This window comes from Diuraphis noxia, unplaced genomic scaffold (assembly GCF_037042655.1).
Source record: "Diuraphis noxia isolate RWA-SAM2 unplaced genomic scaffold, SU_Dnox_SAM2 contig0001, whole genome shotgun sequence".
NCBI classification, from domain to species: domain Eukaryota; kingdom Metazoa; phylum Arthropoda; class Insecta; order Hemiptera; family Aphididae; genus Diuraphis; species Diuraphis noxia.
The window spans coordinates 67,513,831-67,541,455 of NW_028301711.1; the positions used below are offsets into that span (position 1 = coordinate 67,513,831).

Genomic DNA, 27,625 nt, shown 5'->3' on the forward strand with positions numbered 1-27,625 from the left:
AATATCCAAACCTACCAAAAAGTCTAAATTTAGAATAGGTAATAGGAAATACCTAGCTAATCAAATTTTAATTCCGTAAAAATATTTGACCTCGTTTCTAGACAACTGTTAAATATGATGCACAGGCTATAGAAGTTAAGAACAATCGTAAAAATATATTTTTTTTTTTTTTTATGGACTGACAACGATTACGCTCTTTATTGCGTGACTATGAAATGGTCTTTAGGGTTAACTTGTGGGTTCTCATAAAGGACGTAATTATAATCTAATAAAAATAGTGCCATTATTTTGGTAAAATAAAGAAAAAACAAACAAAAATTTTCTGATTAATGATTTTTATTTATTTAAAAACAAATAATAAGAAATATATTATAAAATATAAATTAAAAAAAAAAATTTTTATTAATAAGAAAAAAATTAAACTTAAAAGCTATTTTTGAATACATATGTTTTATCAGTTTACTGTGGATAATAATGCTACTGATACTAGTGACAAAGGCTTAAAAATATTTCTACTGCTTAATTAAACTTAATTTCATCTTGTTTCTTGTACCATCGAATTCAATAATACAGACGAAGCTTCTGAAATTTTAAATTTGGCAAGTTTAAATATAATTAATATTAATTGAAATGTATTAAAAACTATAGATATTTATACGTCTTACGCGCGGTGTGTAAAAAACAGTCGAGAAAAAACGCATTCCTCTCTAATTTGTCCATTGAAGCATATAGGTAAGTCTAATTATTTTGATCGTATTTTATGGTTCATGGCTCCAACTGTAACCTTCTACGAGCTTCTAACCAAGCGTACAAACGTTCTCTTTGAAAATCTGAAACAATTACAATCAAAATTAATACTAAAAATAGATACTTATAATAATAATTGAACACACGTTTAATATAATTTATAAAATACCACTAATGAATACAATTTATACATATTAAAACTAAAACTTACGAAAATTATAAAATTATAATTAATTAAACCTGCAACGTTGATAATTGTTAAGAGGATGTCAGCGCATTATTTGTTTCCTCTTTCTGGCTCACTCGTATAACATAGACAAAACGCATTTGCGCAGAATCATTTTTTCTATGTCTTTAAGTAATTTTAGGGTAAAATCTCCCTTTAAAAAAAATTCAGAGAAAAATATTTTTGAGGGAATGATATGTCAATTTTTCTAAATATTGTCTCAAAATAATTTAAACATCATATAAATGTGCAGTTTTTTTTTTTTTTTTGTTTATTTTGAAAGTCAAATACAAAGTCAAATGTCAGTAAAATCGATAAGTCATTCCCTCAAAAATATAATTCTCCATCTTTTTTGTAACGGGTGGTTTTACTCTAAAATTACTTAAAGACTTAGAAAAAATGATTCTGCGTAAATGCGTTTTGTCTTTGTTACGTGAGGGTCAGAGAGAGAAAACAAATAGTCAAAGGCACCCGTAGGGGGGGCAAAGGGGCTATTGCCCCTACTGGGAATATTTAAAAACTATTGTTAATTCAATTACACGCATATTAATAAGACATTGTTAAAAAGCAAAAACAAAAAATTATTGAAGACGTTATACAATCATTTTGTATGCAACCAAGACGCATATACAACTTTTATTTTATAATTAATATAAATATAATTAATTCGTAACATCTTTTCAAAAAATATCAATATTGTGTTGTAAACCTACACATATACGATACTTGTGTGACGACATAATGTTGTTTTTTCCTATTTAGGTTATGCTATTTTAGAATGAAGACACAAGAAATATATTAAAATTTAAAATAATCTTTTTGATTTGGTTTTAGAATTTCGATCTTGCCCCGGGTGGGATTTATCCTTGCGGGCGTGCTTGCAAATAGCGCGCTGACATCCTCTTAAAATACATTAGGCAATTAATTAGATAGTTTCAATAGCGATCCGAATAGTGATGCAATCGTTTTTTTACTTTAGGTTACAAGCTCATAAGCTCTTCATTCAATCAAATGTATATTGTAACTGATTTAAGTTTTATTGGACTGGCAAATAATTTTATGAATTTTATTTACGGTATCCAGATGAGATTATAACTGAGGAAAGTTATTATTTTTCGCACTGCAATTCTGTAGTAAATCCTTTGCTGACATGCCTTGCTGTTGTTTTTCGGGATTTTACGTTTCATAAACGATTTTCCTAGGTATTAAAAAGTTTTAGTCAAAAGTTCGTTGGTTATTGAAGACCTGTTTTTTTATGATTCTATTCCTCTAGATACGAAAACAGAAAATGTTTTACTGCACCGTTTGTGATCGATATCGTATTAAATCAAGTATTTGTAACCGTCAGGTTTCCCACATCATATTTTCGGCCCTAGACAAAGCGAAATCCGGGCTCTTCTTAAAAAAACAATTAATTTTAAAACATTTTTCTAATATATATTCAAATGATTATTTGCATGAACGCCGGAGCTCCTCGAAAGTCTGGTCATCGCCCGTGGGTCCTTCCGACATGGCCCCCTTGTGAGTGCCTTATTTGCAATCGATTTTTTAAAGAATTAAGTAGGTACATTAGAATTAATTATTTTTTATTGTTATTTTAAGTTTTAATTCGTATTCTTATGATAAGTATATTTCAAGTTTATTTAAACGTTATTTTTGAATTTTAGCTTATAGTAATTATGTCTTTATAATAACTCTCTATACCGTACCGCAGTTTTATCTTTAAGGGGTGGGCACTGGGCAGGGGTGGTGTATTTAATTTATAAAGAAAAAATGAATAGCGTATAAAATAAGAATAAATTGTACAACTGGCAAATAATAATGTTACAGCAGCGTATAATGCTAAAGACTTTTGTTTTTTTTTTTTTTTTTTTTTTTTTTTAAATATATAATATGTATAGTTTATCGTTGCCCGTTGAAATGTATTATATGATTCCAAAAGTTCGATCATTGCCAGACCAACGATAGGTACTAGTGAACATCTCCGAACCACTGTCAAACCGATGGTGTTGCGGATACCTTGATTAGTTTTGAAATAATATTTTTCGTCAAGTCCGCGGCGTCCTTCATGTTGTGACCGACGACGACGGTACCTAATGACTTACACCCGAGGCTCGCGTTTAAATGGAGCGCCCGATTATTGTTGTTCGATTAGAGCAACTGTGTAGGTACCTATAATCATATTTCTAAGTGCATGCGCAATGTGTTTATTGTTGTCGGGCGACTACCTCTCGCAAAAAACCGATCTCCTATTATTTTATCCGCCCCTTTTTTAGCCGCTCCGTTTTTTTTTTTTAAATTCCTCCTTGGCGGTATATGGGCACTTATAAACCTAATATCGTCGCGCTAATATATTGTTCGAGTATAATATATTAATATTGGCCTTTTAACGACCGTGTAATAACCTTCTACAGTCCTTATACGATCGCAGCACATTAGTGTAATATGTATATATCATACATACAATCTACTAATATATAAATACCTATCTACAAATATAATACAGGTTTATTATGTATTATTACTAAATAGTTTATTGCCACACGTGACATTATTTCATATCATTCGTAGCTATTTGGATCAAGTGGTATTGTTTTTTAACGTCACGAATAAAAATAAAAAACAAAACTTGTATTTATTATTATCAATAATAGTATGTATAGTTACCGTTCTGCATCGAATATAGGTACAGGACGATTCACCGAGTGTGCTAAGGCCAATTAGATTCTGAACGAAGTGAGGAATGTATTGATTTTACAATGATTTATGTTTTTTTTTTTTCGTGCGCCTGTCATCACGTTTTGAAGTAGATATAATGCTTTGATTTTTGACTTCAGCCCCTCTTTGAAAACAGGAAAATTCATCTAATTGGTACTTTGTGTGGGGGGGAGGGGGGAGGGTCAAATGTAAAAATGTCCAGTACTTTTCAAAAGCGTCAGGAAAACCCCTAAAAAAGTAACAATAACAAACGGGAATTTTTATGCAAAATCAGTTTTCGACAAAATCGATTTTTTATTTTGCCGTTACTCAAAAACGAATCATTGTAAATACTTGAAATTTTCGCCAAATGTTTATATTAGCGTTATCTATTTGCGATTAAATTTTAAAAATATTTTGACTTTTTTAAAAGTTATTTGTAAACAGTCGAAATTTTCGATTTTTCGAAGTTTTTTTTTATTGAAATGCCTATAAAAAAATTTGGCTAATCAAAAAATCTTTAAAATTTAATAAAAGGGTTATTATAAGTTTTATTTATCGTAGTAAAAAAAAATCAAAAATCGTCAGTCACAATTTTCGTTTATAAGCATTTAAAGTTCAAATGTTTACGAAATATGTCAAAATCGCGAAAATTTGCATTTTGAATTTGCAATTATGAAGTTGAAAATTCATAAAATTGTTGTAATTTATACCTAAGGTTATAAAATCCAACACAAGATGATCATAACTTTTTCCTCAAATAACTGTAAAAAAAATATTGCAGAGTCAATATATGAGACATTTTGTGAGCGTATAAAATGTATTTTAAAATATTGCGTGCGTATAAAATGTATATTCATAATTATTCTATATTGATATTTTATTTATTTTAGATTCTATGATTGTGGGCACTTTGTCTTATCGCTATAATTGATTAATTACTATTACATTTTATTATTTAATTCTTCTAGCCATCTAAATCGTTTAGTTTTTTGTTACATTAATATTTTTTTTTTAGAACCTTTGGTCAAATAACTTTCTTTATTTTTTTAAAAATTGATTAACCTTGCCGTATGGAAATATGCAAATCTTCCAAAATCATTCTCAAACATTAATTACTTGTATCAAAAAAAAAATATACCTACTATATAAAAGTATAACTATATAAAATATACTAACCTAATATAATACATCCTAGAACCTAGACTGACAAATCATCTCATCCGTTTAGTAGATATCCTGTCATTGCATTCAAATTAAACACATCCATTATAGTGACCTACTCTCCATCTCTACTACACAGCAGAACGATATACCCATCACTTGCCCACTTTTTATTCAATAAATTATCTGATTTCTGTTTTATTTTAGTTTTTAAAAAGTTTTCAAATATTTAGATTTTTTACCATGGAGTGTCCGGTAGCAATACAAAATTTCTTTTTTTTTGTAATGACAAACCTTTTTGCTATAAATTAAGATTCAGATGATGTTTTTGAAATTTTTAATGTTGGTACCTAGCTATATAGTATAACCTATAAATAAAAATTCAAACGATTAGTTTTTATGTTATTACAGTTTACAACTTATACATAAAGATAAATGATAATAGTCCTTAATAATCTTATTACAAAACTATGAAATATTAGGACAATTCGTATAAAATTTAATAATGTTGATAGTGTATTAGTGTCGTGATATCATATATACTTTCGATAGTTGTGCACCAGTAATCTTGAAAGTTAATGTACAAAAAAGAAACATTTTATTCCTTAATAGACATTTTTTTTACATAATATACTCATCTACCTAAAAAAAATATAATTGACTACAAAATGTTGATCAATTCTTGTAAAATTATTGTCTAACGTACGACCGCTTATCAAAATAGCCTGTTAAAGGGACACTGCACATATGTAAATTTAGTGTTGGGTAGTAACGTAAAGCAAATCACAATTTACTTTAACGAAATTAGTACTCACATATAGTGGCTTATTTAATTGTATTGACGCAATTGTAATGAAATTACTTTTTTAAAGTAATTTCTATGGAGTGACATGATATACCTATTTTCTACGTTATTAAAAAAAGTCATGAATGCGTAGAATGAGTTATGAGTATGACAAAAACTAGGATCTAGGATATTCGAAAAAAGTTAAAAATCAATAAAATGTATTTACGATTTCGAAACTTATGGATAGTAAATAATAATCAACATCATAATTAAAGATTCCAGGAATAGCAGGAATTAATTCTTATATATTTTGTACGTGTACATGACATTAATAATGTACCTTTTACTTGTTGGTCGTTATGAACTAGTTTTGTAATTTATTAAAAAAATATATATATTAATTTACTGTAAAATAATGTTTGGCATTACGAATACAATTTGAATAAAAATATTTAATCTAACGAGTAACGTTGTTTTATTACTTTTCAAAAGTAATTTACATATAACACAATACGACGTATTGTATCTAGCAAATGTTTGTTCAGCAGTTCTAGGTTTCTATACGTTTTAAGACTGGAGTGAAATTACGTACTGTTATCAAATTTAAACAGTTGTTATAAACTGTAATAACATTATAGTTTTTCTTTGATAGTTTATTTTTAAATCGAGGTATGAATAAATTATAAAATATCACAATTTAGAAATGTTCGTTATAGAATTAAAATGTTATTTAAAAAAAAAATAGAACCATGTTCGGACATCACTTAAATCGCACAGTAAGAAAAGATGAGCTATCTGGTCAGCGATTGCTTTTAGGTATATATATACGATCCTAACTGTTTATATAACCCAAACCTGGGTATTAACTGGATTTTACTAACAATTTTTAACTAAAACTTATTAATGAAAAAATTGCATGTTGCAATAGTATGCACGTCTTCATCTACGCATAGGTTACATGTTTAGGTTAGAATATATGAAGAAAAAAATGGTTATTGCCCATCACAATCAAATGTTAAGCTTGTATATATTAGAAAAATAAAAAATAAAATTACTAATTGAAATTAATCTATTATTATTATGCAATTATAAGACAAACGATGCATTATTATTTATTATGTTAGTGTCAAGTAAGCCACGGCCGCAACGCGTTTTGGTCGCAACGTCTGAGCCATTCCAATTTACGCTACCGCACCTAAAGAAGTTCCACTTAAAGAAACAGACAACGATCTTAGTTGTACCTATTTGTTATTTAATAATAGATAAATCAATTCACTTTAATATTAAAACTAACAGTACCGAATTGGAACTGCTGAATGAAATTTTCTATATTGTATGAAGTAGTGGCAGGATTTTAGTATTCGGTTAGGCCGGTTAGGGTTTTACATGAGTAAATGATTTAAATAATAATAAATAATTTGCGTAATAGTTTTTATATAATAAGTTATAATTAATTATAATTAATAATAAATTAACAATTTAATTTATAGTAGTATGTATTTGTATGTTCACAGCCAGCTTTTACGCGGTAAAAAGAATTGTTTAAGTGGAAATGTTCGCCTCCGATAACACCGATTTACCGCGTAACACAATACGGTGATTACATAAAATTGTCCGTCTATTTGCCACTTACACAAAAATATTTACCGCATCAACTATTTTTTATTAGATTTTCTGTTTTTTATTTTTTCAATCAAATATCACACATTTTTATAAAAATAATATTTCAAGTAAAGAAAAAATTATTTAATAAGCTTTTTTTATAAAAATTAAAAAAAACTGAAAATCTAATAAAAAAATAGTTGATGCGGTAAATATTTTTGTGTAAGCGGCAAATAGACGGACAATTTTTTGTAATCACCGTATTGTGTTACGCGGTAAATCGGTGTTCTCGGAGTGGAATATTTCCCCTTGAACAATTTTTTTTACCGCGTAAAAGCTGGCTGTGAACATACAAATACATACTACTATTTATATCTATTAAAAATTACCAACAATGTAAACTGAAATGGTGGTATATACGATTTTTTTCATAAAATGAAAAAAATTCAGGGGGTGGTTAGAACCCTAGAACCATACGACAGGGTACGCCAGTACGGTGCACCCTCAAAATATCTCATGCATCAAAATATCCCTCGTTCAAAATATCCCCCGTTAAAAATATCCCCGTTACAAATATCCCCCGTTAAAAATATCCCCGTTACAAATATTCTACGTTGAAAATATCCCCGTTACAAATATCCCAATTAAAATATCTCCAGTAGTATTATCCCTTAATTTATTACAATATACATAAAAAAAGATTTTTAAACTTTAAACTTTTTTTTTTAACTTCTCATCAATTGGGTTATAGTTATATTAACATACATATTATTTGTAAATCATAGTGTATAATGAATATAAGTAGAATTCAATATAATAGTCATATAACACAGAACACTTTTAACATTATTTTTTAAATAAAATATACATATAAAAGATTTTTTTAAATGAAAAATAACACGCAATGCCTTTTAAATAGTTAAGTACAGTAACATGTTCATAATTAAGAACCACTTTTATCATTTTTATTATTTCAACAAAATACAGGTATTCCTATTACAAGTTCTAATAGTATCTGATTACGCGGCTTAATATAAAGATATCGAAAATGAGATAATCATAAATGACTATTATATCGAATTCTACTTATATTCATTTTACACTATGATTTACAAATAATATGTATGTTAATATAACTATAACCTAATTGATGAGAAGTTAAAAAAAGTTTAAAGTTTAAAAATCTTTTTTTTATGTATATCGTTATAAATTAAGGGATAATATTACTGGAGATATTTTGAATATAGGATATTTTTAATTGGGATATTTGTAACGGGGATATTTTCAACGTAGGATATTTGTAACGGGGATATTTTTAACGGGGGATATTTTGAACGAGGGATATTTTGATGCATGAGATATTTTTAGGGAGAACCCGCCAGTACGCCACTGGTTGTATGTTTAGTAAGATAGATATAACACACGCAGGTGAGGTCCTCTTAAAACTATAACGTAGGTAGGTACCTACACCTAATCTGCATTTTATTGAATGGCAATTTTTTGAAAGTAATACTTAAATATTTCAATAAATATTAATAAGCTGTAGTATATGACATAATTTTTTTTTTTAAACTATATCAAAGAATTAAATCTAGTAAAAAAAAAAAAATATTAATTTTTAGTTTGAACCACTTGAAAGAATTAACTGTTAATAATAATTTAAATTATACTTATTCTAGTTTGTGTTTAACATTAATCACAAGACTAAACTCATATGCAACAACATTTATAAAGTGTGATGATATGTTAAAAATAATTATTTCACATAATTATTGCAATTCACGCGTTGCTTTAATTATATAGTGTATAGGTAATACTAATATGATATGATTATGATTTACTTATGTACCTTGTACAGCTTAAATCGTATGCAATATTTGTACAATTTTTTGCTAGGTGATCCATTTAACGTAAGGCATCACTCGTTGTTCCAAAAACTATAAACGTTTTTGAAATTATTTATTTTTTATGTAATTTTGAGTCGTTAGAAAACCATATTTTGTACCATTTTTTCGAATGAAAACTGTTTTAAGTGATATACATTTTTAATTTCATAATCTTAAGCAAAATATTATTTGGAGTATTTCGGTCTATAAATGTCGAGTGGGTATAGTCAATTCATTTTTAAAAGGTACTTAAGAAGACGTAATACTGACATTTCGTTGTCTCCGTTTTACAAGTGCGTTACATAACAAATTGACGCTCTGCAGCAGATCAAGTGTAGCTTTATTAATTTAAAAATTTGAATGAATAATTAATCTCTTATGAAACTTGATGTTAATAACATTATCTATGTTTGTGTATGTGGGTTTTTTTATGATAGTTAAGTTTTTTAACGAGTTATGGCCGTTATTAACTTATAATACTATAATATAACATAAACTTGCTAAAAAATTTGATTATCGTATAAAACCCACACAGATAATTTTGTTACCTAGAATTTTCGTAAGAGATCGATTCACTCTATGTCGTGAACTAACGGACCTAAACGTGATCAGCTGAGCGTAAATTCTCTATGTTACACACCTGTAAGTCGGAGGAAACAAAATGCTAGTGTTAAGTACTCTTAAAATTTTAGATCATTGGAGTGGAGTGGTGCCCCATGAAATGTTGATGTATATTACTTACTCTGCTCATTTAAACATTAAATGCCTAATTTTTATACTTAGAACAAATAGACAAATAAATTGTTCGAAAAATTATTTATACCGAAATACTCCGAATAATATTTTGCTACGAGATATGAAATTAAAAATATATGTTGCGATTCAAAACTTCAAAAAATTTAAAACTATTACGAAAAAAATTATACAAGATATAATTTTTTTCTTCTTTAAAAGAGTAGTTTTGTAACGACGATTTAAAATTCTACAAAGAAATACTTTTAAAAAACGTTAGTGTCTTACGTGAAATGGATCATCTTGTATTTTTATAAGCTATCTAGACATTGTTTTTATCATATTGAAACAAATAATATAATATGGGTACATAGGCGTGTGCAGGCTCTTTTTTAGGGTATGCAAAAGGTTGGTGTGCCCTGAGTTATTTTAAGCATGTAAAATTCTGATAATTTATAAATCTACACAACACACAAATACTTAAATTTCTATCCGTTTAATTAAAAAAATATTGTAACAAATATCATGACAAACTACAAAAAAAATATGTATTTCACAAATACTTGGTAGTTGATAACTAAAAACTGAATGTTTCAATTTGTTAATAGAACCCGGTAATAGGTAGGTATATGTTTATACGTCGGACGGTGGTTCATGGTATATTCACTTTATTATTATGATTTTATACTTGAAACAAACGTTTTCACTACCGTTATAGACTGATATCATTTCTCTCGTTTTTAGTCATTTGTTATCATTATAAATATTTTAATATACGTGCTAGTTATTTTTCTTGCGCAAAAAAAGTTTTTTCTAGAGTCGATTTTGACCCTGCATACCCCCTTGCGCACGCCTATGTATGGGTGTACGAGATCTTAGGGGTGGCTACTAGTTGTGTCCCGCGGTAAAAATTTCTTCCGAATTGCGGTCCGAGTTTTTTTGGGATGCATACGAATTGCGGTCCGAGTTTTTTTGAGTTACATATGAATTGCGTCCCGGAATTTAAAATTAAATTAATTATATGCCTATAATTATATTTTATTATGTTATAATATGCATGCATTTATGCATTAATTTTCATTCAAATATGTAAAAATATGCAAACAAAAATTCATGTTAATTCAATTTATTTAGTTTAAAAATGACAAATATATATTATAATTCATTAAATGAGTAATATGGACAAAAAAATGTATTAAATATCTATTTGAAATAATTGATGTATACTTAATGTAGTTATTTAGCTATGTATTTTGTATAAAGTAGGATGTTGCATTTTGAACATTCACTCATCTAAATAAAAATTCATGAACAAAAATAAATTAAAATAAATTTAGTATATTTTTATAATATTTCAAAGTTACCTGAAGAGTTACAGTTGACTACTAAATTATACTTAAATTTTCAGTAAGTCATCGGTTTTCAGTAAATATATTCTTAAATCGAGAAAAACTTCGTTCTACATCCGTTGAAGATATTAGGACGGACTTATAAAGTATACCAATAAGTCACTGCATGATAGGTCTTTCAGTTAAGATTAAATTATCTAGAATTTAAAAAAAAATCCGGGCCGGTTAGGTCTGTACCCAAAATAAACTCGGGCCGCAATTCGGATTAGACCTTTTTTCGTAGATATTTTCGGGATGCAACTAGTATGCTGCCGATCTTAGGACCCTCAAAACCGGGGGCCCTGATGTGAATCTTACACCTAGCTATAGGAATCAATTATGGACCTCAATAATAATCTGTGATTTCGTCTATATTACTACTCTACTGTTACGAAGCTCTAGTGAGATGGCTATGTTCTAGATTCTTGTTTTAATAGATTACATATACTTACGTGTAAGATATTAAACATGTCGATAAAAAAGATTTAAATTTTCATATGTTACAATTGCATAGTTTGCATACATAATGTTGTAATTTGTTTTGATATTGAATTATTCTTAACAACTTATAATTATTATGTAATTTACCGATGGATTTTATATTGATTCGAATAGTTGTTTTATTATCGAGAAGAAACATAATCGTACAGCGCTACAGCAGGTATAATCATGTGGAGCAATAATATCTGGTTCAATTAATAATTTCAAAAAAATTTCACCAGGCGAGTATAACATAATATATAAATTAAATGGACCGGTATCTGTATAACCAGTTTCGAAAAAGCCGATGGCCGAACGCTATCGTATGCATTATATATTATTGTCTGCGGTCACAATCACAGACTTGCATACATCACTTGTCGAAAAAATAATATGGTAACGTGTAGTCCGTTCCGTATCATTACAGTGTGTTGTGATTCATATAGTATTATACAACACGAATATAATTATGATGAAACATTCGAAGCAATAATAATTAATAATAAACAATATTCAGAAATAGATCAAAACGATTTTTTTTTTAATAATATTATGCTATACCTGATACTTTCATCTGGCTTTGTGATATCATTGTTATCGTTTATAATTTATTTAATTTCATTGACTTTGATTTGAACAAAGTGACCGATTCACACATTATTCAAATAAACGTATAGTCATAAATAGGTATAGGTATACTTCCCAAAAGTCCATACTTCCAAGTACAGTTGTAGTGCAGGTAATAGGTAGCACGATAATCTAACCGATTTCCTTGGCACTGCAGGACTTACAGTAATATTATAATACGACCTTTCTAAATTTGACTAAATACTTAATAAGTATGCCCCATATAATGCATTTTTGTTGTTATACAACCAATTCGTTTATTTTAGAAAGCAATCGATTTTATGTAACAATATAATTTATTTATTTTATGTACAATATGTACATGTATTGCTGTTTTTTTCTTCAAAAATATATACTGGAATACAGGCCCGGGTTAAGACCTTCGCGGCAATGGCATATATAGTGAGGGTAGGGGTGGCCTAGTGGGTTGCAGCCCCTCCCGAAATTACAGTCTTAACTGTTCAATATATAGAAGTCTCTTGGTGCTAAATCATTATTGTAGGTTGCTATGTAGGTTATTGCCCACCACGAAAATTATTTCTATATACGTTACTGCAGCTCCGTGGAGTCTATTATAATTTATAATGGTCTGTGGACAATTTGGTGCCACTGTTTTAATTACGCGAGATTTGGTCAAAACACGTTTTTCTTTTATTTATAATTTTTGTTTGATTATATGAAATTTTCTGGGAATTTTCCATTTTGACCTCTTTAAAGTACCAACTAGATTCACTTCCCCTCTAAAAAAGATATGGAAGTTGAAAATAGAAAAGTTATTGCGATTATTTAACGTGTACCTACTGTACCTATACATACATAAGAAAAACACACAATATCATTGTAAAATCGTTACATTCATTGCTCCGCTCAAAATCTAAAAACACGTACAATTTCAACATAACGCATGTTATTTACCCTTTTCAAGATTAAAATGCGATTCAAATGTCGTTCTGTAGAAGTTTGATACGCAACTCGTATACTCGACTGTTCACAATCGAGAGATCGAAAAGTTTAATACATTTTTTGTTTGTCGATTCAATTTGGTTTGTAGGCAAAATGTCTACATAAATATCTTATTAGCGGAACATAATTATTATACGATTTATATTACCATCCAACACGGATCATCTGCAGTGTTGATGATAATATATAACATTCGTTATAATTTTTGGATATAAATCATTATATACACAAGTTGTATTAGATTTTTACAACATTTGGTTGTATTTATTCGAATATAGAATTTAAAATGTTTTGCAACCGGAAATAGAGCCCACCATGATGGCATTTAATAAAAATGTTATTTCTAGATATTTTTTATGAAAACTTGAGGATTAACGTTTTGAATAGTATAATATTAAATTCTATTAAAACATTAATTTAAAAAAATGTTTTTAACCACAATAACCATATATCGGTGATAAATAGATACATTTGTAACACAAATTAAATATGTATGTATATTGTATATTATGTTAAAAACTTGATAAAAAAAATATTTTCATATTTGACTCCTATTAGTGCCTATCTAATAGGTTAAAACTTATGTTACTATAGATTGTTGTAAATATTTTATTCAACAATAATTTGAAAATAATAATCAAATATATTATGTACATAATACATACATATATATCATATTATAGGTATAACACATCATGCATAGATGCCCTCGAAAATATAATTTTCGTAATAGGTGTTTTAGATATATCGAATCACTTTCCAATTATTTACGCTGATCGATTTGAACTTGTTTTTGAAATGTTACACTTGTGAGAAACAAATAACTGACCTTGGCGACTGACGCACACGTTGTCCCCTTAACCACACACATATAGGTAGGTATATATTTAAAATTTATAAGGTATAACGCTGTGTGAGGGAGAGATACCGTGCCCACGGTAAATGTTCTACCTATACATTTTTTTAATTGTGTTGCAAGTCTGCAAACATATAGCCGAACAATCATTAATAATATATATCCTTACGGGTTGTACCTATGTAATAAAAAAAAATAAAAAAACACATTACTCGTAGAGTCGTAGTAAAAGTAACTTTTCTTGAATGGAATGTGAGAAAAACAATAATAAAATGATTTATGAATGATATCGAATAAAATTAATTATTACCATTCATGAGCTATTTTTTTTTAATATTAATGATCATATTTATATGACTGTACGCATAGGTATAACTAAAAATGTTCCATCTGCAGTACACCGCAATCGTAAACTATATATAGACCAATCAACCATATATTACTATGCACCGTTGTGCACTCTTACCTAATTAATAAACTGTTACCTATTTCATAATTCAATATTTAGAATATATATTATGTTATTCAATCAAATTCTTTGTATCTGTACCAACATACGAAGGCCGATCTATCGCTATACAAAATATACATAATGATATCATCATAATATATGTCAGGTCTTTTTGCGCACATAATTTTCGTTGAGAAATTGATAATTTCAATATATTAATTTTATCTTCGATCTACAAACCGACCAAACGTCCTGACCTTACGTCTACAAAACACATTGAACGCAACTTAATATATCTGTATCTATAGATATAATTAGGTAGATATCTAGCTGACTTTTATTTTTAAATATTATTTAAAGACATTTTTTTCAATCAGGTAGAAATGATTAAAACTTAGTTTTTTGAATATAGAAACTTAAAATGAAAGAGATTTTACAATAATTTAACTAATTATAGGAAAGTCAAATAAACAATTAAAAACTTATTTTAAATTTGTTAGATTATAAAGTAAATCATAGAGAAAACTAAGGTTCTGATGACTTGAATGATTTAAATATCTCCAGTGCAGTAATATTAAATAAAGAAACGGGAGACTTATTAGATATTTGATTGAGCTGAAAGGAGGCAGTTTTTTTTAATCTGTTTATTGGTAAGTACCAAGTTTAAATTGTAATAAAAATAAAAATAAATTTTAATTGTGTATTTGCGTATTTTTATAAGCCTGCAAAATTTATTGAAATGTATTAATATTTTTGCCATTTTGGACCATAGTATATATATATATATATATATATGTATAATATTATTACATATTATTTTATATAATCTGTGATTAGTTATGGGCGGACACGAATAAAAAATTTTAAATTATTCGAATTATTTTTATTCCAATAATTTAAAAATTAATAACCTCACAATTTTAGATAGTTGAATAGTTAAAACTACAAGTACCTATAACTATTATGGTATTAACCAGAAAACCAGAATTAGGTAAATATATTATCATAGTTAATAGACACTGACCTTATACTATATACAATATAAGATAATATATTATTTATTGCTTATATTCACAGAGTAAAAATGATACTACTAGACAAAAATAAAAAATATTGATGGCCAATTACCCTCTTATATTAGTTATACCTATTTAGTTAATCCAGTTGATCTTAATAGTAAATTAAAACATTTCGTTTTTGTGATCGAGAGATTCTGTGTGACTGTGCTACAGTTAATATTTTGATTTATAAAATAATATTGTAGACTGTATATTTTTATCAACATGTTATGGCTAAAAAAAACAGGTATGGAAGTATTTTGAGAAAAATTATTATGCTCCAAATGAGGCTCTATATGTACCATTTGTAACAAATCGTACCAAAGAGCTACTGGAACATATGACCAGGTTAGAACGGGGCAAAATAATTGACCGAAATAATGAACTCGATTATACCAATTTACCAGGTAAATTATTATGTTTTTTAAACTGGTCAGAATGTTTTAATGGATAAGTATATTGTATACTATATTGATTGTTATTTTTTATCATCACTGAACATATTAATAAATTATAAAGGAACATCTGAGTCATCTCAACCCCGCCAACAGCCGAGTTCTTCCTATTTTGTTTCTAGGCCAGACCCTCGTCTAACTACAACTCAAACTAGTGCTGTCAGGACCGATGCTTCAACCTCTAGTATAATGAATATAGCATTAAAAAAAAAAAATACCAGTATGCTTGATTTAGATGGTTGTAAAACTGGTGGTGATTCCTCACTTTTTTTTTGTCTAAATAAGTGCGGATTGTGTCTATTATCTCCGAGACCCATGATTATTGATTAATAATGTGATTCTTCGCAATTGGCTGACTGATTAAAGAAAACACTCATAAATAATATTTTATATGACCGGACTACTCTGCAGTAACAAGCACACGTTTTAAATGTACTCATAAAGTCATAACCCAATGCCAGATTGTGACATTTTAAGAATTATAATATTGAACGATATTAAAATCTATTGTAATAATTTAAAATGTTTAGTAAAATTTGTATATTTAATAAATTAGAATATACAATTTATTCTAAGTTGTTTTTTTCTGACAAATTTTTTCAGTTTGGTAAACATTTATATCTATATTAACTAACTAAATACCTAAGCCTTAAGTTAAAATGCGGAGAACTTTTTTCTTCACATTATTTTCTAAAGGTTGTTCTGAATATTAATATAACATAACTTTGTTATAGGATATAATTACTTATAAAATATTAAAAAAAATTTTTTTTTTAATGTTAAAGGCTCATAACAGTCATAACTTAGGTCTTAATAGTTATACATATTATACGTTGTGTTTATTAAACTAAAAATATTCTTAAATTTTCAAAACTTAGTACTTCTGGAAGTAATAAAAAAAATAAGAGATTTAAATCTCTGTTTAAAGAAGTTTTTCAAAACTTAAGGATTACTTACTATCGTATGACTCCGGCTGGTCACCCGCCCCCCCCCCCCTTGAGGGACCTATTATATAAAATTATTTAGTTAAGGTGTATATACTTACGTGTCCCCAGCCCCCCCCCACATCGGATATTTCAAATTTTTATTGTGTATGCACATTTGGTGCGTTTTATAATGTAATTTAATATATAGAAGTTGACCCCATATATGGGGTAGACTACTAGGAGTGCCACTATTTGTTTCCCGAAGTCAAAAAGGTCAATAATTTTTATACTATACGAATTTCCTCCCGATTTTATACGAGTTGCCTCCCCATGTACCCTAATTGTTATTGTAAACGAAAAAGGCATAGTACTAGTTGCCTCCCAATGGGCAGGTGATAAATGTATAAGTGGTTCCAAACATTTTCAAATAGCATGTATCAAAATAAGCTTGTAATTTCAAATTCGTATCTATGACTTTTGTGCATTGATATTTGATACGATTACACCTATATAACTGAACATTAAGATAATATACACTTTTGTGTAATAATAAGATATAATCCAAACCAGACTTAGCTGAGCTAGACTGTAATAAATAACATAGTACGCTTCGTAAATGACGGAGAATCCTTTTGTTGATTTCCAACACTTGTTCTCGTTGTACAATTTTATTTTTATAAATTATTAACCAGTTTTAAATTGTTTAACTAATTTTTAGAATGGATCAATCTGAAGTGCAAAACATGGTTAGTGACAAACAAAAAACTGCAGTTAAAGTATTAATTAAGGGATTCTTATCCCTATTAAACAATATTTAACGTATATACTTGGCCTATTATTTTTGAACGCAGCGGAAGTCGGAGATATGTTTTCGATGGAACTAGCGGCTATACAGCCTTTAGATGAAAAAATTATCCAATTTTCAGACTACATATTTTTCAGAGGATTCAATTTTTCCTCCTCATTTAGTGGTAGAAAAAATTTCAAGCATTCAGCGAACAATCAATGCATATGTACGAATCTTTTCATAGAAAATTTAATAGCTATTTTGAGTCTTCACATCCTAATAACATATTTACGTTTATTGAAGTCTTGAAACTAATTCATCTAACCGAGACTATAATTTTTATACAAAGTATTAATAAGCTTAAGTCACATGTACGTTACAAATTAGAAATAAAATAATTTTCATTGACACTCAAATAAAAAATCTAAATGAAAAAAAATCAAATTTTGAGTACCAAAAATAATGGCTAAAAATATAAACCTAAGCAATGTTATAAATTTATTATTTTTTTATTGACTAATGACTGTCACCTGTTGAGTTTATTGACTTATTAGACACCATATATTTTTTTCATTGATTAATTTTTATATAACTAATGTTTAAAAAAAAACATTTTGTGTACAAAAATGTGAATGAAAAAAATATCAAATTTTGAGTATCTACAAATATTGGCTATTAAATATAAGCCTGTGCAATGTTTTACCAAATAATTTTTTTATTGACTATAATTATATTAATAATAAATTATGTATTATATTTTATTGATTAATTGTGTTACCACCAGTTTTTTTTTTATTTGTATAAATGTAAATATCTAATATTTACAATGCATACCTAATAATTTATATTCTTTCACTATAAATAATTAAATTCGATTTACGCATTTACTAGGTGTTTCATAGTGAAGTTTTTGAACCACTACTTCATTCAATACAATAGGCAACTAGTGTGAAAATGTTTTGGAGGCAACTTATATATTATAATTATGAACTATCCGAGGCAACTAGTGTATAATAACCTTTTTATTTACAATAAGGCTGGGAAGCAGTTCATATTTTTTAAGAGGCAACTATTATGCATCGGACTACTAGAACTAGAGCCTATTTGTTTTTGTTATAGGGTAGGTAGGGGGTTACGAAATAAAATACATAATATGATATATGAATAAAAATATTATCTATCGCCGGCCCTGATCGATATTAAAAAACGAGTAAAAGGTTTCTTATACTTTTGAGGGACAACTACAAGGCTTTTCTTGCTGTGTTTATAATTGCCAATGTCAAACTTAACGTTAGGTTAACTTGCTTCAAAGCTTCAGTTAAATAATTAATTGTAACAGTCACTGTCATATTATAATAATACTACAAGTACAATAATAATTGTTATAGTAAATAATATATACTTGATTAGTAAATAAAATTTATTTTAAAATATTTTAATCCATACAATTCAAATTAAAAACCAATCAATACGATGTTTATAAACAAAATATGCTTAAAATATTATATATATAAATATATATTTAATTATGCTTACGCATTGGGTCTGTTAGAGATTTATTTACGCTGTGGTGGTCTCGTTTATATTCCTCTGTTCGAACCATTCGTTCGTTTAATGAAATTGTATCCTTGAGCATTTATAAACGATCAATTATAATATTATAATTCGTAGATATATGACAAGAACTGGATTTCGATATAGTTTTTTTTAATTAAGTAAATGTTAAACGTATTTTTTAATCGTTGCGCCTATACGTCTATTATGACAAACTTTGCTTATGGGACATCGATGTGGTGAAATGTTTTATTTTAAATCGTATTCAATTTGCATGTTTGTATTTATATCGCATAGACAAATACCTATGTTGCGAATAAAATACCATATTCCATCTATAATAAGACTTTATATTCTATTTAATCTTCAGGGCATTATACATTCTAGTCCATACACCTACTTACAATAATATCGTATAGTCAAAGGTGAGCGAGTTAATAAAAATATATTTACTCGAGTTAAAGTAGGTATAAGGTTAAACCGTAATAACACCGGGGACCTAGAGTCAAAATTTCATAGTCAAGAAAAAATAAATTTTACAATAACAAAAATATCTGATCAGCCTTATTATATTAAAATGCTATATTTTATATACTTTATTTTAAGATATCGTTTTTACCATTAGATACAAAATATTATGTCCATGTGCCAATACGGTTATTATAAATGTGAGGACGTGTTGTAGTTGAATCTTGAATAATATAGTATAATCATAAAAGTCTATGTATTATGGTGCCACTAATATAAACATCTGTATGTCATATTTTCTTGTTGCAGTTGGTCGTGATTAGAATAAAGGAACCGTATGTTGAGTTGCCTTAGAGTGCCACAATTTAGGTATATTCGGAGAAACATGACGGCCGGTCGAGTAAAAAAAAATAGTGTCTGCGAGTAGGAAGTTAACGGTAGTGGTGATTTGACAATTGCTGATTCAAATCGTAGTTTAAATCCTCTTGCAGGCTCCAGGTATAGGTAAGAGCGTATAATATTATAATTTGCGCCAAAAACAATACCAAATAATAAATAAATATATATGTCATTTGCGCCACATCTAAAATTGTACTTCGGTAATTTGCCTCACCTTTTTAAGTTTGTAATTTGTGCCAAATAAAACTAAACAAAAAGGCAATACATGTAATCTGCGCCATCGCGTACCTACAAAATTTGTAATTTGCGCTATTGTTTACCTTATTAAAATCGTAATTAGCGCCACTAATACTAAACCAGTCATATTATAATTATAAATAAATGTAGGTATATAAATAAAACGAACACCGTGTATATTAAATAAGTACATTTTCGTTTAGTTATAAAACATATAAATCGAGATTGATTATGTCTAAATAATAGAGGCGATATGCCGATATGTCTCTATTATCAATAGAACATAACAATATTATATTGGAAACACGTCGGTATGTATATTATTGTATATCCTATGCGATATCAGTACATTTATCTGCCGGTAAATTCCAACAATTGAAGTTGAAAGTGTGGCGAAAATTGCATATTTCATTTCGTTTTCTGTCGTGGCGCAAATTACCAAAATTAATTTGTATATGTGGTGCAAAATACATGTTATATTTTGGTTCAAATTACATACGCACTTGAATGTACTTATTTGTGGCGCAAATTACAAGTAATAAATTTGGCGCAAAATACCATCTCTCATACGTAATGGGTGCACTCTGTATCAATTTTGAATCTATTAAACTTGACTCGGGGGTAAAACGTATCACGCAATAAGTATGATAATCGGCTGCGGCTGAGTGAAATATACGTATTATTTAATAGTATATATATAGTATAGACGTGATTGAGGCGACGCGGTGGCTGATGGATTCTGACCAGTATAACCGGAGCGATGAACGCAAATGATGCAATGAATTGTATTACCTACTTACCAATTTAAAATTCAGAGCGGGCCGATAAATGATGTGTATATGCGAGTGTTTAATTTGTCCACACGTGACTATAGATGTTATTTTATAGTAGAAAAAAAAATGATTCAATTTTCAAATTTGGGGATGGTTTCTGGTAGAATATTATATCTCATTGGAACTGTTGATTGTTAAATTAAGCATTTTACAGTCGCCTACTCAATGGCAAAGTACACTCGACAGTTGATACCTGTCCTACTGTAAATAGCGTAATGGTTACCACTATATACTCTCTATTTTTGTTAGTTTTTGGGTATCATCTAAAGGCTTTTAGAAATAATGGACATTTTTTAATTTTTATTTGTGAGAACTGTTTACGGTAGAAAATTGTTTTTAGTTAGTTCTTTGGAGAGTCGAAGAAAAAATTCCCAGGGATAAATAATTAACAAGGATTAATAATGATTGAAAAATAAAAATTACGGAAAAATAGAAATTTTAAGCAAAACATGTTTTCAACCAAATTGATTTTGTATTCAAATTATCAAATTATTTTCGCTCTTTTTTGGTTTATTTATGATGAGATTTTTGTTTTTGATTAAAAGTAGTTTATTATTATAATATTAAAAAATATCAAAAGTATATCATCATAATTTTTTTTTTTTTTGTAAATATTTTAATTTAAAATTTCTTTAATGTATTCATAAAAATTCAGAACAATTGCAAATTATTTTATATTTAAAAATTATTACTTACCAGGTTTAAATATTTAAATAATGTTTCTCGTAAGTGATGCTTTTTTACTGGAATTGGAAAAAAAAATTTAGTGTAAAGCAATATATATTTTATTAAATGAGAGATTAAAATTCAAATGTCGACAAAATTGTACACTAATAGTTTATCCACTAATAGTCTATAAGATTGTTTTTATTTTGTATCACTCAACCAATATTTATCGTAGAAACATGAAATATTCAAGTATTACTAAATTATCACTTTTATTTAAACACAATATGATTTTAAAAATATTTAAATACATTTTAAGCTATAATTATTTTACGAACTTTTTCCAAAGTTTTATATAGTACGACATATTGACTTAAAAATTATAGTTAATATAACAGCTATTAATATTATATGAAATTGTAATATTACTATGACTATACTATACTTATAATTAGAGCGCGGATTTTTATGCACTTATAAGTATCGATATATGCCATATAATATGCAGTAAAAATCATGAAAATATGCAAAAAATATGCAGTTAAAATCATGAAAATATGTAAAAAAATATGCAGTCAAAATCATGAAAATATTTAAAAAATATGCAAACATTTTTATTTATTTAAAATTTACAGTAAAACTTATAATAATCAATTATTTAAATACTTAATAAAAAAAGATTTAGGGAATTTTCTGAAAACCTTAATTTATTTTTAAAATTTTATTTATTATATGCATTTCAAGTTTTTCTTCTGTGAAGCTGTGTCGTTTATCGGATAACATATTTTTAAAGACTGAGAACGAACGTTCGACGTCAATCGAAGTTATTGGGGTATATTTGAAGCAACTTAGTATTGTCGGGTCTTGATAAAGATCTTCGAGCTGAACGTTTTCGCCTAATAACACTGAATTAATTTTTCGTAGAATCTTCAGACCTTAATTTTTGTTGGAAAGCTCGTTTAATTTTGTGGTAAGTGTTGCACCTTTCGATCCAGAAATAGAATGAATTTTTAATCGTAATCGATTATTTATCTTATAAAGGTTTAAATAAATATATATATATATAAATTAATATTTAGTGACTATGAAATTTAGTTTTAATTTTTCTACTTGACAAAAAATTATTTTACACATTTTTTTTTAAATTTTCTCTTCAATATGCAATAAATTTTGAATTTTGTCAAAATATGCAATAACCTTTAAATATGCAGAAATATGCGAAAAAAATTTCACCATTAGCTTCAAATTATGATGATTCGTGGATGATAACTGACAACAATCTAAAAATATTAAAAGGAAAAAAATATGCAATTGCATAGAAATCCGTGCTCTACTTATAATGTATGCGATTTATTTTTGATTATAAAAATTAGTTCGACTAACCATGTTACTGGGTAGTAGGTACAACTATTAGTGATGTGTGCTAGTTTAATACCGTATAATACATAATATTCTGGTATTATATACGCCATGAAAAAATTATTTAGTACAATAGTGTAAAATAGGTACAAAAAATTGTAATACGAAAACTTCTTATTGATTATTTCATTACTCATTATCTATCCAGGGTCGCTTTATATTTCATTTTTTCAATTCCTCCTATTTTTATTAAGATTCAATTTTCATACGGAAAATTAGTCAAGAAAGATCAAATCTACAGTATTATGTGTTTTTAAATTCAAATTTCTTTATTAAAAGGAATTTGATTATGAAATTGATTAATACTCGTATATTGTATACAGGTGATTCGCCAAGCATGCTCAACCCCATCTTTTCTTTAAATAATTAATAATGAATTTATTCAAATTGGTTCTAATTTTTGGAATTTTAAAATATACTCTTGTGTATATAATAAAGAGTGTTCCGTGGCGATACGAACTTTTGTTTTTCAAATGAGAACTTCTCCTCCTTTTTTATCTGTAAATTATTTAGTAGATAAATATTTTTAAAATTTTGATATACTTAATTACAAATTCTAATGAGTAGTTTCTTAGTTATTAAATTGTTTGTATTAGGGATAATCGTTTTACCTTTTATAAAAATGTATAAAATACACATACTAATGGAAGTAAAAAAAGGGGGGGGGGTTCTCATTTGAAAAAAAAAAGTTGGTATCGCAGGACACTCCTTAAGTGGTTCAAAAAATCTCAAGAATTTGAAAATATGATCTTCGAGTATATTTAAAGATTTCCAAAAATCAGAGTTTCAATAACTCCATTATTAAAGAAAAAAAGGGGGTGAGAATGCTTGGTGAATCACCCTGTATATATATTACAAAAGTATATATTATACCGTTCTTTAATACGCACAGTATTCCAAAAAGTTAAGCACAAAAGTACAAAAATATAAAAATATACCTATTTTGACAACACCGACTATATAAGCAGCGTAGAGACTTCTCGGGTTTTTTCATTTTAATCTCTATGCTTACACTTCGTACACGACAGACATGTAAGTACATTCGATGGGCAAAACGTTGTTGTAAATGTAATGCACGTTGCTGTAACAATAATGTCAGCTCGCGATTGTTGGTCAACAGGACCAATTCTACAGAGACATAGAGCCCAATTTATCGCGAACAAACAATAATAATACACACTCACACGCATGCCACACACACGACACAATGTGCGTAATAACTGTGTGTAATAACCTGATTTTAGTTAGTTCGATAATATGATATTATTTCGATAAGATTTCGCCCTGGAGGCATACGTCTCGGACGCCGGAGTCGCGCAATCCGGATAAAATATTATGGCGATCTATATACGCACTTGGCCCCACCCATCCAACAGCCCTCGACCGTGGCCGGTGAGGGCCGAGCAAGGTTCACCACTGGTACACCATTAGGTATATAAGCCCGAGTGCTAGCTGTTAGAGCTTTACATTCAGTCAAAACGTTCAGTGACTTCAACACACTCAACAACCAAAAAAAACCTTATTTATTCGCAATGGCATTCCAAGTGAGTACACACGTTATTGATGTTATTTTTTTAAACATATTTTTGTTTCGTTACCCTGCAGTCTTAAATGTAAAAAATTATTCTCTGGCATCTCATAATTATTCCAAACCTCGCACTGAAATCGAATTTCTCTTTTCGTATAGAACAATACGTAGATAAAAACGTACTTTTGCAAAAAACATATCTTCCAACTATAGTAGGTGTCGTGGCGACTATGGAGTAATGTACCAGTTTTCTTATAGTTTAGATCATAATATTATATTACCTTAATCAATATGTATTAAAGTAAAATTATTTTAAATTCTGACGGGTTTAAACTACATGTCATTATAATTTTGATCTGTTGGTCGATTATAAATTTCATCGATAGTAGTAATATATTTTATCCTCCCATTGCCCGTTTCAGACTCGGATTTTATTGATAACAAATTCGAGGTAAGAATGATTTCTAACAAACCGTTTTTCGATTCAGAGACTTACCTATGGCGGGTTATGGTCGTACAAATTTATAAATCTTATATCAAGCATAGTCCTTTATTTCGTACACCTTGCAGAATGACAGCAACCTAAATATAACCCATTTAAATTAAAGTCACTTCGGTCATATCGGACTCTCGGCAATGCTTCGTAAGAATTACAATCGGTGACAAGTGCAGACTCCGAGAAAGTATATATATATATTTATTTATTATATGACATTCGTTTGATTACAGATTAGTTTATCCTATCCGTATAGGCTCATTATTAGTCAAATGAAACTTAATATTTCACAGCTGTAACTACTGCAGTATAAGAATCAGTCGTACTATATATAGACAAGAATAGACCACTTTGTTTTTCTCGTTTACCAAACCAATATAAGAAAATCTCGAATTCTCGATAGACCACAATGTATTTAGTGCAATCATATAATATTATTCTAAAGTCGCGATGCAATATACCACAGGCAGTGACCTTGCTAATACTGCCCGCCAGACGGTTCCGCATATAAATTATATAATATAGATATACGTAGTGTACTTGTCCTATATACCTAAAATTAGACGCGTAATAAAGTCGCAACATTTGTGATTTATTTTTTTGTTAACAAAACATAATTATTATAATCAATAATTATAAAAATATGTCAGTAAATATTTTATTAATAACCTAATAACCGAATTTGTCCAAACGCTCAAAAAATAAAATTGCCTACAAACACGGTATAATTTGTTTTATCGATGATACCTATTAGCTAATAGCATTTAAAATATAATATTGATTTCGGTTCTTAGAGAGCACGAAAATATTCGCATTTGAAAATTGTAATTCATATTAAAACATAATTATTATAATGTTCAATTTTGCATTTCAGACCGTCGCCGTCTTCGCTTGCGTGCTCGCCGCCGCACTTGCCGCCCCCGCCTACCCGACACCAGCTGCTTACCCAGCACCCGCTGCCGCCTACCCAGCACCCGCTGCATACCCCGCACCCGCTTACTCCGCACCCAAATCTTACGCCCCAGAGCCCGCCTACGCCCCAGCCCCGTACAACTTCGAATACAGCGTGCACGACGATGCCACATACGACATCAAAAGCCAATCCGAATACAGCGACGGTAACGGTTACGTCAAAGGATCCTACAGCCTGGTCGAGCCCGATGGCACCAAGAGAATCGTCGAATACACCGCTGACGACTACAACGGTTTCGTCGCCGAAGTGAAGAAAGAAGGCACACCGTCCTACAGCTCCGCCCCGGCCTACAAGCCAGCGTACAAAGCCCCAGCCTACCCAGCTGCCCCAGCCTACCCATCGGCCCCAGCCTACCCATCGGCCCCAGCCTACCCGTCGGCCCCAGCCTACCCATCGGCTCCAGCTTACCCAGCAGCCGCCCCAGCCTACAAGCCAGCTTACTCCGCCCCGGCTTACTCTGCACCGGCTTACTCCGCACCAGCTCCAGCTTACGGATACTCCACCCCCGCCTACAAGCAATCGTACGCCGCCCCGGCATACAAACAATACTAATTTATAATAAATTCTAGGAAAAAATTATTTATTGTATTATTATGTAAATAAAATTTCAAATTGCCAACTATACCAAAATGAGTTTTAAAACTGTTTTTATTTTTGAAACCTTTTACCTAATCCTCCTAATCACAACGCACTGTCCGATATCTCACATATAGGCAGGTACATTTAAATCGGGCGGACGGATAAAATGTACCTATATATTATATTTGGACTCAAGTGAAACCGAAATTGCGTGCGCAGAAGCGTTGGCCACCGTATACTGGTCATCAACATAGTGTTTGTAATGGTTAGTATTTTGCAAGATTTTATCTTTATGATATCATTATAATGTGTCGATTAACAGATTAACGTGGGTGCCCACATCATGGTGAGAAACAGAACGGATAGGTCTACAGGTCAGTCTATGTCATTTAATGAAAATCTATAAGAGTAAAATCCAAAATCAAATGCATTGCCCGTTAAAACTTTCAGGCTGTCCCCAAAATTAGCGCATGTCTCTACGAAAAACCGTATACCTGCAACGGCGTAAAGGTATAAACTTGATGCGATAGGAATATACGTAAAAGAAAATGCGTAATTCTGCTTGAAATAAAACAACTCTAAAGCAGTCGTCGATTGTTTGAACTGAATGTACCATACTGTTGACCTAGAGGCCTTTGACT

General features: G+C 29.1%; 1 protein-coding gene and 1 long non-coding RNA gene across 2 annotated transcripts; one reads left to right on the top strand and one right to left on the bottom strand.

The window, feature by feature from the left end:
• Window positions 1-444: 444 nt before the first annotated feature.
• Window positions 445-24,608, bottom strand: LOC149061420 (uncharacterized). The gene is made up of 3 exons (XR_016189340.1): window positions 24,347-24,608; window positions 666-830; window positions 445-582 (listed from the first exon to the last, which is right to left on the bottom strand). It is a non-coding gene; the product is annotated as an uncharacterized LOC149061420 (long non-coding RNA).
• A 182-nt stretch (window positions 24,609-24,790) lies between these two features.
• LOC107167340 (uncharacterized) lies at window positions 24,791-27,035 on the top strand. Its single transcript, XM_089215422.1, has 2 exons — window positions 24,791-24,952; window positions 26,307-27,035. The coding sequence occupies exons 1-2, from the start codon at window positions 24,941-24,943 to the stop codon at window positions 26,955-26,957; spliced, it is 663 nt and encodes a 220-aa protein (XP_089071548.1). The 5' UTR covers window positions 24,791-24,940; the 3' UTR covers window positions 26,958-27,035.
• Window positions 27,036-27,625: the final 590 nt, after the last annotated feature.